Source organism: Bufo gargarizans, unplaced genomic scaffold (assembly GCF_014858855.1).
Source record: "Bufo gargarizans isolate SCDJY-AF-19 unplaced genomic scaffold, ASM1485885v1 original_scaffold_1721_pilon, whole genome shotgun sequence".
In the NCBI taxonomy this organism is placed as follows: domain Eukaryota; kingdom Metazoa; phylum Chordata; class Amphibia; order Anura; family Bufonidae; genus Bufo; species Bufo gargarizans.
The window spans coordinates 16,447-31,732 of NW_025334480.1; the positions used below are offsets into that span (position 1 = coordinate 16,447).

The 15,286-nt window shown below is 54.9% G+C and overlaps 1 protein-coding gene across 2 annotated transcripts in view; it reads left to right on the forward strand.

Annotated features, from left to right (window-relative positions):
* The window catches only part of SLC6A9 (solute carrier family 6 member 9), an 83,263-nt gene that overhangs the window by 13,755 nt on the left and 54,222 nt on the right, over nucleotides 1–15,286 (forward strand). For both annotated transcript variants that reach the window (XM_044274395.1, XM_044274396.1), the window contains exon 2: nucleotides 802–923. In XM_044274395.1, coding sequence (XP_044130330.1) covers nucleotides 894–923 — 30 coding nt within the window. In that variant the 5' untranslated portion in view covers nucleotides 802–893. The remainder of the gene's footprint in view (nucleotides 1–801; nucleotides 924–15,286) is intronic.

A 15,286-nucleotide genomic window follows, 5' to 3' on the forward strand; every position in this document is an offset into this window, starting at 1 on the left:
TGCGGGAGGCGCTGCGGGGATCTGTAGGATCTGCGGGAGGCGCTGCAGGGATCTGTAGGATCTGCGGGAGGCGCTGCAGGGATCTGTAGGATCTGCGGGAGGCGCTGCGGGGATATACTGGGGTCTGGAGGGTATCTCAGTATTGCACCTGATGTCACAGCGTAATCTACATTATAATCATCTTTTTGAAGGGTTAGGAGGATGGGGGTGATCATTCTGATTCTTGCACACACAGAAGGGGGGTCAGCAGCAGAGACCCCCCATATTCACATCTTGGGGAACACGCCCGTTCACTGTTACTCCAGGGGGCTGGCGCAGGCTCCTTTGTGGCTCTGTAATAAAAAACTTCTGCCGCTTTTTAATGGACTCTCTGCTTGTTGTCAGTGAATGGAGCAAAACATAAAAATACCTTCCCTGACTTAGTCCTGTTGCTCACACAGTTGAGGGTTTGTTACAATGTTTCAGTGTAGATATTCCCTGTGCACAAAACAATTTGGACTCCAAGGTGCTGATTTGTGCTGTTACTGGGCTGTCTACACTGATACACTGTAACAAACCCTCAGCCATGGATTCTTTCTGTTCACTAACAGTAAGCAGAGATCTTGGAAATGGCAATGAATGGAAACACAATTTAGTTTTAGGACAGTTCTAGTACAGTGATGAAGCCTGATTTACATGGGACTGCGGTCCTGTCTTGTCACCTGGCGTCCCCTTTTTCAGGGACTTATTTACCTGCCTTTCCCAAATTTATTCTCAGCGTTTCCTTTCTTCGTAATAAATCTGCTGTTTGTCTTTTTCCAGCTCGGAGATTTCCGGGAGTGAGATCAGACGGCTGCGACCTTCTCCAGCGCGATCCAGCGGCGAGGACACGTGTGACACCTCTTCCCGTCAACATGGCTGAGAAGTGTGCTGACGGCATGCTGGTAAGAGCCTCGGGGAGGCGCGGGTTCTGGGGGGGTATTTCCCTGGTGGCGTCTATAGTACGGTATATAGATGGGTGAGGGGTGACAGGTGAGGGGACAGCACCGCACGCGGAAGCACGACCCTTATAAGAATTAACGGCACCTATAGACATTCAGTCACATAATGCATGGCGAGGGCCAAAGAGAAGTGCCGCTCATTGACAGTCTGATCCTCATAGCTACACGCTCTGCCGTGTGCGTCGTGTGCACCGTGTCCATCGTGTTCACCGTGTCCGTTGTGTCCACCGTCTCCATTGTGTCCGTTGTGTCCACCGTCTTCGTCGTGTCCACCGTCTTCGTCGTGTCCATCGTGTTCACCGTCTCCATTGTGTCCACCGTCTCCATTGTGTCCGTTGTGTCCACCGTCTTCGTCGTGTCCGTTGTGTTCACCATTGCCCCCCCCCTTCCTGTTCTGCTGTTCTAAGTTCTCTTTCTAATAAATATGTTTCCTTTCTTCTCTCTTTGTGGGTTTATGTGACGCGCGGCTGTTGGGCGTCCACCAATAATCACGGTATAGGATTGTCTGCTAAAAACTCAATAAAGTAGATTACTGTCCAAGAATTCCATCTAGTGATACACAGTAACATTCTGTGACACATCTGACCAAAACACAAGGCGTCCTCGCCTATGGCGAGTGTGTGTGAGGCTTCCCCGCCCGTGGCGAGTGTGTGTGAGGCTTCCTCGCCCGTGGCGAGTGTGTGTGTGTGAGGCTTCCCCGCCCGTGGCGAGTGTGTGTGTGAGGCTTCCTCGCCCGTGGCGAGTGTGTGTGTGAGGCTTCCTTGCCCGTGGCGAGTGTGTGTGTGTGAGGCTTCCTCGCCCGTGGCGAGTGTGTGTGTGTGAGGCTTCCCTGCCCGTGGCGAGTGTGTGTGTGTGAGGCTTCCCCGCCCGTGGCGAGTGTGTGTGTGAGGCTTCCTCGCCCGTGGCGAGTGTGTGTGTGTGAGGCTTCCTCGCCCGTGGCGAGTGTGTGTGTGTGAGGCTTCCTCGCCCGTGGCGAGTGTGTGTGTGTGAGGCTTCCTCGCCCGTGGCGAGTGTGTGTGTGTGAGGCTTCCTCGCCCGTGGCGAGTGTGTGTGTGAGGCTTCCTCGCCCGTGGCGAGTGTGTGTGTGTGTGTGAGGCTTCCTCGCCCGTGGCGAGTGTGTGTGTGTGTGAGGCTTCCTCGCCCGTGGCGAGTGTGTGTGTGTGAGGCTTCCTCGCCCGTGGCGAGTGTGTGTGTGTGAGGCTTCCTCGCCCGTGGCGAGTGTGTGTGTGTGAGGCTTCCTCGCCCGTGGCGAGTGTGTGTGTGTGAGGCTTCCTCGCCCGTGGCGAGTGTGTGTGTGAGGCTTCCTCGCCCGTGGCGAGTGTGTGTGTGTGTGAGGCTTCCTCGCCCGTGGCGAGTGTGTGTGTGGGAGGCTTCCTCGCCCGTGGCGAGTGTGTGTGTGTGGGAGGCTTCCTCGCCCGTGGCGAGTGTGTGTGTGGGAGGCTTCCTCGCCCGTGGCGAGTGTGTGTGTGGGAGGCTTCCTCGCCCGTGGCGAGTGTGTGTGTGGGAGGCTTCCTCGCCCGTGGCGAGTGTGTGTGTGTGGGAGGCTTCCCCGCACGTGGCGAGTGTGTGTGTGGGAGGCTTCCTCGCCCGTGGCGAGTGTGTGTGTGTGTGAGGCTTCCCCGCCCGTGGCGAGTGTGTGTGTGTGAGGCTTCCCCGCCCGTGGCGAGTGTGTGTGTGTGAGGCTTCCCCGCCCGTGGCAAGTGTGTGTGGGAGGCTTCCCCGCCCGTGGCGAGTGTGGGAGGCTTCCCCGCCCGTGGCGAGTGTGTTCTTTGCCCCTCTGTAGTGCGTGGCGTTCAGGCTTCCTCCTTGTCCGTGGTGCTCTCCTTATCGCACACGGCAGATGACCCCCATTCACAGATCTGCAGCGTGTCGAGATAAGTGTGAGGCGGCCGCGCCCTGGACGCACACGAGCTGCTCTCTCGTCATTCATGGATGTGACACAATGAGATTTGCGCCATGACGCGGCCGGTGCCGCTATCTCCAGCCCCAGACCTCGTCTGAAGCCCAGGACGTTTCCTGTGGACGCCGGGCGAGGATTCTGCTGCTGACCTTAACCCCTTCACTGGGCCCTGACTACCGGAGCCAGGCTCTTTCTCCATTCGGCCCCACAGTTGTCAGTGCACGTCCGTCCGTCTGTATTGCAGCTGCTGCAGAACTCTGTGATGTCATCGATTATGTCATAGGGGTACGGGGGCATCCAGGAGATGTACACAGATCACAGGAATCTAGTGGATCACTCATGTTGTACCTGGGCGGGGGTGTTGTTCGGAGGCAGCTGCCCGGGCCCCAGATACCAGTGGGGCCCCTAAGTAGTCACCTGGCCAGGATATTTAGAGACAGGCGTAGGGTGGGAACCGGATCATGGCCTTGGGTGGGGGGAGTAGAAAGGGCGCTGACCCCAGCGTCACACGGTGAGCCCTCAGTCACACATCAGTGTTTGGTCAGTGATTTCCATCAGTGATTTTGAACCAAAACCAGGACTGGAGCCTCCACTGACCGAGCACTGACTGTGTGAATGAGGCTCAATACGCACACGCAGGATGTTTATTACCCCGAATATCGGGGTTAGCGCCGGGGGTCATTGCTGTGATAGAGCCAGGGTCAGTACAAGCTGTGGGGTCACTGCTGTGATAGAGCCAGGGTCAGTACGAGCTGTGGGGTCACTGCTGTGATAGAGCCAGGGTCAGTACGAGCTGTGAGGTCACTGCTATGATAGAGGTGAGGGGTCACTGCTGTGATAGAGCCAGGGTCAGTACGAGCTGTGGGGTCACTGCTGTGATAGAGCCAGGGTCAGTACGAGCTGTGAGGTCACTGCTGTGATAGAGCCAGGGTCAGTACGAGCTGTGGGGTCACTGCTGTGATAGAGCCAGGGTCAGTACGAGCTGTGGGGTCACTGCTGTGATAGAGCCAGGGTCAGTACGAGCTGTGGGGTCACTGCTGTGATAGAGCCAGGGTCAGTACGAGCTGTGGGGTCACTGCTGTGATAGAGCCAGGGTCAGTACGAGCTGTGGGGTCACTGCTGTGATAGAGCCAGGGTCAGTACGAGCTGTGAGGTCACTGCTGTGATAGAGCCAGGGTCAGTACAAGCTTTGAGGTCACTGCTGTGATAGAGCCAGGGTCAGTACGAGCTGTGGGGTCACTGCTGTGATAGAGCCAGGGTCAGTACGAGCTGTGAGGTCACTGCTATGATAGAGCCAGGGTCAGTACGAGCTGTGGGGTCACTGCTGTGATAGAGCCAGGGTCAGTACGAGCTGTGGGGTCACTGCTGTGATAGAGCCAGGGTCAGTACGAGCTGTGGGGTCACTGCTGTGATAGAGCCAGGGTCAGTACGAGCTGTGAGGTCACTGCTGTGATAGAGCCAGGGTCAGTACGAGCTGTGGGGTCACTGCTGTGATAGAGCCAGGGTCAGTACGAGCTGTGAGGTCACTGCTGTGATAGAGCCAGGGTCAGTACGAGCTGTGAGGTCACTGCCATGATAGAGGTGAGAGATCACTGCTGTGATAGAGCCAGGGTCTGACAGCCGCGTCTGCACCCCTATATACAACCGGCTATATACCGGGGTCTGACAGCCGCGTCTGCACCGCTATATACAACCGTCTATACTGGGGTCTGACAGCCGCGTCTGCACCGCTATATACAACCGTCTATATACTGGGGTCTGACAGCCGCGTCTGCACCGCTATATACAACCGTCTATATACTGGGGTCTGACAGCCGCGTCTGCACCGCTATATACAACAGTCTATATACTGGGGTCTGACAGCCGCGTCTGCACCCCTATATACAACAGTCTATATACTGGGGTCTGACAGCCGCGTCTGCACCGCTATATACAACCGTCTATACTGGGGTCTGACCGCCACGTCTGCACCGCTATATACAACCGTCTATATACTGGGGTCTGACAGCCGCGTCTGCACCGCTATATACAACCGTCTATATACTGGGGTCTGACAGCCGCGTCTGCACCGCTATATACAACCGGCTATATACTGGGGTCTGACAGCCGTGTCTGCACCGCTATATACAACTGGCTATATACTGGGGTCTGACAGCCGCGTCTGCACCCCTATATACAACCGTCTATATACTGGGGTCTGACAGCCGCGTCTGCACCGCTATATACAACCGTCTATATACTGGGGTCTGACAGCCGCGTCTGCACAGCTATATACAACCGTCTATATACTGGGGTCTGACAGCCGCGTCTGCACCCCTATATACTGGGGTCTGACAGCCGCGTCTGCACAGCTATATACAACCGTCTATATACTGGGGTCTGACAGCCGCGTCTGCACCCCTATATACTGGGGTCTGACAGCCGCGTCTGCACAGCTATATACAACCGTCTATATACCGGGGTCTGACAGCCGTGTCTGCACCGCTATATACAACCGTCTATATACCGGGGTCTGACAGCCGCGTCTGCACCGCTATATACAACCGGCTATATACTGGGGTCTGACAGCCGCGTCTGCACCGCTATATACAACCGGCTATATACTGGGGTCTGACAGCCGCGTCTGCACCGCTATATACAACCGTCTACAGTATATACTGGGGTCTGACAGCCGCGTCTGCACCGCTATATACAACCGTCTATATACTGGGGTCTGACAGCCGCGTCTGCACCGCTATATACAACCGTCTATATACTGGGGTCTGACAGCCGCGTCTGCACCGCTATATACAACCGGCTATATATTGGGGTCTGACAGCCGCGTCTGCACCGCTATATACAACCGTCTATATACTGGGGTCTGACAGCCGCGTCTGCACCGCTATGTACAACCGTCTATATACTGGGGTCTGACAGCTGCGTCTGCACCGCTATATACAACCGTCTATATACTGGGGTCTGACAGCCGCGTCTGCACCGCTATATACAACCGGCTATATACTGGGGTCTGACAGCCGCGTCTGCACCGCTATATACAACCGGCTATATACTGGGGTCTGACAGCCGCGTCTGCACCGCTATATACAACCGTCTACAGTATATACTGGGGTCTGACAGCCGCGTCTGCACCGCTATATACAACCGTCTATATACTGGGGTCTGACAGCCGCGTCTGCACCGCTATATACAACCGTCTATATACTGGGGTCTGACAGCTGCGTCTGCACCGCTATATACAACCGTCTATATACTGGGGTCTGACAGCCGCGTCTGCACCGCTATATACAACCGGCTATATACTGGGGTCTGACAGCCGCGTCTGCACCGCTATATACAACCGGCTATATACTGGGGTCTGACAGCCGCGTCTGTACCCCTATATACAACCGTCATATACTGGGGTCTGACAGCCGCGTCTGCACCGCTATATACAACCGTCTACAGTATATACTGGGGTCTGACAGCCGCGTCTGCACCCCTATATACAACAGTCTATATACTGGGGTCTGACAGCTGCGTCTGCACCGCTATATACAACCGTCTATATACTGGGGTCTGACAGCCGCGTCTGCACCCCTATATACAACCGTCATATACTGGGGTCTGACAGCCGCGTCTGTACCCCTATATACAACCGTCTATATACTGGGGTCTGACAGCCGCGTCTGCACCGCTATATACAACCGGCTATATACTGGGGTCTGACAGCCGCGTCTGCACCGCTATATACAACTGGCTATATACTGGGGTCTGACAGCCGCGTCTGCACCGCTATATACAACCGGCTATATACTGGGGTCTGACAGCCGCGTCTGTACCCCTATATACAACCGTCATATACTGGGGTCTGACAGCCGCGTCTGCACCGCTATATACAACCGTCTATATACTGGGGTCTGACAGCCGCGTCTGCACCCCTATATACAACCGTCTATATACTGGGGTCTGACAGCCGCGTCTGTACCCCTATATACAACCGTCATATACTGGGGTCTGACAGCCGCGTCTGCACCGCTATATACAACCGTCTATATACTGGGGTCTGACAGCCGCGTCTGCACCCCTATATACAACAGTCTATATACTGGGGTCTGACAGCTGCGTCTGCACCGCTATATACAACCGTCTATATACTGGGGTCTGACAGCCGCGTCTGCACCCCTATATACAACCGTCATATACTGGGGTCTGACAGCCGCGTCTGCACCCCTATATACTGGGGTCTGACAGCCGCGTCTGTACCCCTATATACAACCGTCTATATACTGGGGTCTGACAGCCGCGTCTGCACCGCTATATACAACCGGCTATATACTGGGGTCTGACAGCCGCGTCTGCACCGCTATATACAACTGGCTATATACTGGGGTCTGACAGCCGCGTCTGCACCGCTATATACAACCGTCTATATACTGGGGTCTGACAGCCGTGTCTGCACCGCTATATACAACTGGCTATATACTGGGGTCTGACAGCCGCGTCTGCACCCCTATATACTGGGGTCTGACAGCCGCGTCTGCACAGCTATATACAACCGTCTATATACTGGGGTCTGACAGCCGCGTCTGCACCCCTATATACTGGGGTCTGACAGCCGCGTCTGCACAGCTATATACAACCGTCTATATACTGGGGTCTGACAGCCGCGTCTGCACCCCTATATACTGGGGTCTGACAGCCGCGTCTGCACAGCTATATACAACCGGCTATATACTGGGGTCTGACAGCCGTGTCTGCACCGCTATATACAACCGTCTATATACTGGGGTCTGACAGCCGCGTCTGCACCGCTATATACAACCGGCTATATACTGGGGTCTGACAGCCGCGTCTGCACCGCTATATACAACCGTCTATATACTGGGGTCTGACAGCCGCGTCTGCACCGCTATATACAACCGTCTATATACCGGGGTCTGACAGCCGCGTCTGCACCGCTATATACAACCGTCTATATACTGGGGTCTGACAGCCGCGTCTGCACCGCTATATACAACCGTCTATATACTGGGGTCTGACAGCCGCGTCTGCACCGCTATATACAACCGTCTATATACTGGGGTCTGACAGCCGCGTCTGCACCGCTATATACAACCGGCTATATACTGGGGTCTGACAGCCGCGTCTGCACCGCTATATACAACCGGCTATATACTGGGGTCTGACAGCCGCGTCTGCACCGCTATATACAACCGTCTATATACTGGGGTCTGACAGCCGCGTCTGCACCGCTATATACAACAGTCTATATACTGGGGTCTGACAGCCGCGTCTGCACCGCTATATACAACCGTCTATATACTGGGGTCTGACAGCCGCGTCTGCACCGCTATATACAACAGTCTATATACTGGGGTCTGACAGCCGTGTCTGCACCGCTATATACAACCGTCTATATACTGGGGTCTGACCGCCACGTCTGCACCGCTATATACAACCGTCTATATACTGGGGTCTGACAGCCGCGTCTGTACCCCTATATACAACCGTCTATATACTGGGGTCTGACAGCCGCGTCTGTACCCCTATATACAACCGTCTATATACTGGGGTCTGACCGCCACATCTGTACCCCTATATACAACCGTCTATATACTGGGGTCTGACAGCCGCGTCTGCACCCCTATATACAACCGTCTATATACTGGGGTCTGACAGCCGCGTCTGTACCGCTATATACAACCGTCTATATACTGGGGTCTGACAGCCACGTCTGCACCCCTATATACTGGGGTCTGACTGCCACGTACACTGGCTTTCTATCTGCCCGTGGTGTCACTCTGAGAGGGTGTTGATGAGAGAGGCCACAGTCTGTGGGGGCCACATGCTCCACAGCTGTGTGTATCTGCTTGCGGACGTATAGTGCAGGGAGTAGTCACTCGGCGTCTGCCCCCGGTCCTGGCAGGGTGGGCGCTGATGATGGACGCCGGGAGGAAGCAGCAGATGGACCGTATAACGGCATATGGCGCGGTCCGGAGGCTGGAGGACATCGGCCTCGTTTTCTGAAGGTGAAACACAAGGTGATTTGAGTCTTAGGGGAAGCAAAGTGGAAATGCCTGGCAGATGATAGGAGTGGTAGTCATCACGCCAGGTGAGATGAAGGGCGCCCAGTATGTGAGTGTATGAGCCGGGTGTGACGTGGTCGTGTGCTGCCGGGTGTGACGTGGTCGTGTGCTGCCGGGTGTGACGTCGTCGTGTACTGCCGGGTGTGACGTCATCGTGTACTGCCGGGTGGGACGTCATCGTGTACTGCCGGGTGGGACGTCATCGTGTACTGCCGGGTGGGACGTCATCGTGTACTGCCGGGTGGGACGTCATCGTGTACTGCCGGGTGGGACGTCATCGTGTACTGCCGGGTGTGACGTCGTCGTGTACTGCCGGGTGGGACGTCATCGTGTACTGCCGGGTGGGACGTCATCGTCTACTGCCGGGTGGGACGTCATCGTGTACTGCCGGGTGGGACGTCATCGTGTACTGCCGGGTGGGACGTCATCGTGTACTGCCGGGTGGGACGTCATCGTGTACTGCCGGGTGTGACGTCGTCGTGTACTGCCGGGTGTGACGTCGTCGTGTACTGCCGGGTGTGACGTCGTCGTGTACTGCCGGGTGTGACGTCGTCGTGTACTGCCGGGTGTGACGTCGTCGTGTACTGCCGGGTGTGACGTCATCGTGTACTGCCGGGTGTGACGTCATCGTGTACTGCCGGGTGTGACGTCATCGTGTACTGCCGGGTGGGACGTCATCGTGTACTGCCGGGTGGGACGTCATCGTGTACTGCCGGGTGGGACGTCATCGTGTACTGCCGGGTGTGACGTCATCGTGTACTGCCGGGTGTGACGTCATCGTGTACTGCCGGGTGTGACGTCATCGTGTACTGCCGGGTGTGACGTCATCTTGTACTGCCGGGGACGCTGCCATAAAACTGGGGAAAGGTTTATAAAGGGAATATACTGTAGATAATGGGCGCCGCGTTTCTGGGAATCCGTTTCTTCTTCAGGCACATGACTAGATGGTATCATGGTCACTGTTCATGAAGAGAAGGGGTTAATGTGCGGGGTTCTCGTCTTGTTGGGAGGTCTCATGTTATGGGATCGGCAGCCGAAAGGGTTAACAGAAAACCGCAGATGGGTCCACTTACAGCCAGCCATCCGAATGTGGATAATAGGCCCATGACCTGGAAAGTGTGGCTCAGGGGGCGCTGACACCTGCCCTCACTGAGCGGAGGAGAGCAGCGGCGCCTCCAAAAGCTGGATGACCGCCCCGAAGAGCCCCGCAGCCGTCTGCAAGAAGGCAGTAGAAGGGAACATCACTGGGATTAATGGCTGCCAGTCACTGGTGTCTGGACGTGTCCCAGGACGGTCCGACCATTATACAACCTATAAACAGTGCATCCGGAAAGTCCTCACCCCCCCCACTGTCCGCACATTCTGCTCTATCGCTCCTCGTGCCATCAGTGAGAAATCAGAAGGAAAGACAAAAACTGCATGGACATAAGTCTTCAGCCCCTTTACTCGGGACATAAGTCTTCAGCCCCTTTACTCGGGACATAAGTCTTCAGCCCCTTTACTCGGGACATAAGTCTTCAGCCCCTTTACTCGGGACATAAGTCTTCAGCCCCTTTGCTCTGACACTTGACATTTTGCTCTGGGGCCTCCATTTCTCAGGATCATCTCTGAGATGTTCTACATCTTGATTGGAGTCACCTGCGGTAAATTCAGGTATTGACCATGATTTGGGAAGACACCGCCCTGTCTATATAAGATCTCACAGCTGACAATGCATCAGAGCAAAAACCAAGCCACAAGGAGGAGAGAACTGCCTGTAGAGCTCAGAGACAGGATTGTGCGGAGGCTCAGATCTGGAGAAGGGCGCAGAGACATTTCTGCTGCACTGAAAGTTCCCAGGAGCACAGAGGTCTCCATAATTCTTATATGGAAGAAGAACCAGGACTCTTCCTAGAGCTGCCGCCCCTAAACTAAGTAGAAGGGCCATGGTAAGAGAGGAGACCAAGAACCCAATGGCCCCTCTGGCCAAGCTCCAGAGATCCTGTGTGCAGATGTCTGGAGGAGACCAGGCGCCGCTCATCACCTGCCCAATACCATCCCTACAGTGAAGCATGGTGGTGGCAGCATCATGTCTTGAGGAGACCAGGCGCCGCTCATCACCTGCCCAATACCATCCCTACAGTGAAGCATGGTGGGGGCAGCATCATGTCTGGAGGAAACCAGGCGCCGCTCATCACCTGCCCAATACCATCCCTACAGTGAAGCATGGTGGGGGCAGCATCATGTCTGGAGGAAACCAGGCGCCGCTCATCACCTGCCCAATACCATCCCTACAGTGAAGCATGGTGGTGGCAGCATCATGTCTGGAGGAGACCAGGTGCCGCTCATCATCTGCCCAATACCATCTCTACAGTGAAGCATGGTGGTGGCAGCATCATGTCTTGAGGAGACCAGGCGCCGCTCATCACCTGCCCAATACCATCCCTACAGTGAAGCATGGTGGGGGCAGCATCATGTCTGGAGGAAACCAGGTGCCGCTCATCACCTGCCCAATACCATCCCTACAGTGAAGCATGGTGGGGGCAGCATAATGTCTGGAGGAGACCAGGCGCCACTCATCACCTGCCCAATACCATCCCTACAGTGAAGCATGGTGGGGGCAGCATCATGTCTGGAGAAGACCAGGCGCCGCTCATCACCTGCCCAATACCATCCCTACAGTGAAGCATGGTGGGGGCAGCATCATGTCTGGAGAAGACCAGGCGCCGCTCATCACCTGCCCAATACCATCCCTACAGTGAAGCATGGTGGTGGCAGCATCATGTCTGGAGGAGACCAGGCGCCGCTCATCTCCTGCCCAATACCATCCCTACAGCGAAGCATGGTGGTGGCAGCATCATGTCTGGGGGAGACCAGGCGCCGCTCATCACCTGCCCAATACTATCCCTACAGCGAAGCATGGTGGTGGCAGCATCATGTCTTGAGGAGACCAGGCGCCGCTCATCACCTGCCCAATACCATCCCTACAGTGAAGCATGGTGGGGGCAGCATCATGTCTGGAGGAAACCAGGTGCCGCTCATCACCTGCCCAATACCATCCCTACAGTGAAGCATGGTGGTGGCAGCATCATGTCTGGAGGAGACCAGGTGCCGCTCATCTCCTGCCCAATACCATCCCTACAGTGAAGCATGGTGGTGGCAGCATCATGTCTGGAGGAGACCAGGTGCCGCTCATCACCTGCCCAATACCATCCCTACAGCGAAGCATGGTGGTGGCAGCATCATGTCTGGGGGAGACCAGGCGCCGCTCATCACCTGCCCAATACCATCCCTACAGTGAAGCATGGTGGTGGCAGCATCATGTCTGGAGGAGACCAGGTGCCGCTCATCACCTGCCCAATACCATCCCTACAGTGAAGCATGGTGGTGGCAGCATCATGTCTGGAGGAGACCAGGTGCCGCTCATCACCTGCCCAATACTATCCCTACAGTGAAGCATGGTGGGGGCAGTATCATGTCTGGAGGAGACCAGGTGCCGCTCATCACCTGCCCAATACCATCCCTACAGTGAAGCATGGTGGGGGCAGCATCATGTCTGGGGGAGACCAGGCGCCGCTCATCACCTGCCCAATACCATCCCTACAGCGAAGCATGGTGGTGGCAGCGTCATGTCTGGAGGAAACCAGGCGCCGCTCATCACCTGCCCAATACCATCCCTACAGTGAAGCATGGTGGTGGCAGCGTCATGTCTGGAGGAAACCAGGCGCCGCTCATCACCTGCCCAATACCATCCCTACAGTGAAGCATGGTGGTGGCAGCATCATGTCTGGAGGAGACCAGGCGCCGCTCATCACCTGCCCAATACCATCCCTACAGCGAAGCATGGTGGTGGCAGCATCATGTCTGGGGGAGACCAGGCGCCGCTCATCACCTGCCCAATACCATCCCTACAGTGAAGCATGGTGGTGGCAGCATCATGTCTGGAGGAGACCAGGTGCCGCTCATCACCTGCCCAATACTATCCCTACAGTGAAGCATGGTGGTGGCAGCATCATGTCTGGAGGAGACCAGGCGCCGCTCATCACCTGCCCAATACTATCCCTACAGTGAAGCACGGTGGTGGCAGCATCATGTCTGGAGAAGACCAGGCGCCGCTCATCACCTGCCCAATACCATCCCTACAGTGAAGCATGGTGGTGGCAGCATCATGTCTGGAGGAGACCAGGCACCGCTCATCACCTGCCCAATACCATCCCTACAGTGAAGCATGGTGGTGGCAGCATCATGTCTGGAGGAGACCAGGTGCCGCTCATCACCTGCCCAATACTATCCCTACAGTGAAGCATGGTGGGGGCAGCATCATGTCTGGGGGAGACCAGGCGCCGCTCATCACCTGCCCAATACCATCCCTACAGCGAAGCATGGTGGTGGCAGCATCATGTCTGGAGGAGACCAGGTGCCGCTCATCACCTGCCCAATACTATCCCTACAGTGAAGCATGGTGGTGGCAGCATCATGTCTGGAGGAGACCAGGTGCCGCTCATCACCTGCCCAATACTATCCCTACAGTGAAGCATGGTGGTGGCAGCATCATGTCTGGAGGAAACCAGGCGCCGCTCATCACCTGCCCAATACCATCCCTACAGTGAAGCATGGTGGGGGCAGCATCATGTCTGGAGGAGACCAGGCGCCGCTCATCACCTGCCCAATACTATCCCTACAGTGAAGCATGGTGGTGGGAACATCATGTCTGGAGGAGACCAGGCGCCGCTCATCACCTGCCCAATACTATCCCTACAGTGAAGCATGGTGGTGGCAGCATCATGTCTGGGGGAGACCAGGCGCCGCTCATCACCTGCCCAATACTATCCCTACAGTGAAGCATGGTGGTGGGAACATCATGCTGGGGGACATGGAGACCAGTCAGGGTGGAGGGAAAGCTGAATGGAACAAAGTCCAGAGATATTCTTAATGAGAACCTGCTCCAGAGCTCTGGACCTCAGACTGGGCTGAAGGTTCACCTTCCAACAAGACAATGACCCTAAGCACACGGTCAGGACAACACAGGAGCGGCAGAGGGTCAACTGGGAATGTCTTTGAGGGGCCAGAACATGGAACCCAATGGAACACCTCTGGAGAGACCTGGAAATGGCTGTCCACCAACCGCTCCCATCCAACCTGACAGAGCTGGGGAGGATCTGCAGAGATGAACTGCAGGAAATCCTCAAATCCAGAAGACTGGAGGCTGAAGACGTATGTACTGAGTAAAGGGGCTGAAGACTTATGTCACTTTCTTATTATGGGGACAGGACAGAATGATAGAGGAACTGATAGCACAAGGAGCGAGAGAACAGAATGTGAGGACTTTCCGGATGCATTGTAAGTATACAGTCACATGGTCAGGTTTTCTGGTGCAGTGTTAGGAGCCAAAATCTGGAATGGATCATAAAAGGAGAAAAAATATATAGGATGGATACAGTTACATCCTGTATTATACTCCAGAGCTGCGCTCACTATTCTGCTGGTGCAGTCACTGTGTACATACATTACTTATCCTGTACTGATCCTGAGTTACATCCTGTATTATACTGCAGAGCTGTACTCACTATTCTGCTGGTGCAGTCACTGTGTACATACATTACTTATCCTGTACTGATCCCGGGTTACATCCTGTATTATACTCCAGAGCTGCACTCACTATTCTGCTGGTGCAGTCATTGTGTACATACATTACTTATCCTGTACTGATCCTGGGTTATATCCTGTATTATACCCCAGAGCTGCACTCACTATTCTGCTGGTGCAGTCACTGTGTACATACATTACTTATCCTGTACTGATCCTTAATCCTGTATTATACCCCAGAGCTGCGCTCACTATTCTGCTGGTGCAGTCACTGTGTACATACATTACTTATCCTGTACTGATCCTGAGTTACATCCTGTATTATACTCCAGAGCTGCACTCACTATTCTGCTGGTGCAGTCACTGTGTACATACATTACTCATCCTGTATTATACTCCAGAGCTGCACTCAGTATGCAGTCACTGTGTACAGACATTACTCATCCTGTATTATACTCCAGAGCTGCACTCAGTATGCAGTCACTGTGTACAGACATTTCTTATCCTGTATTATACTCCAGAGCTGCACTCAGTATGCAGTCACTGTGTACAGACATTACTCATCCTGTATTATACTCCAGAGCTGCACTCACTATTCTGCTGGTGCAGTCACTGTGTACATACATTACTTATCCTGTACTGATCATGAGTTACATCCTGTATTATACTCCAGAGCTGCACTCACTATTCTGCTGATGCAGTCACTGTGTACATACATTACTTATCCTGTACTGATCCTGAGTTACATACTGTATTATACTCCAGAGCTGCACTCA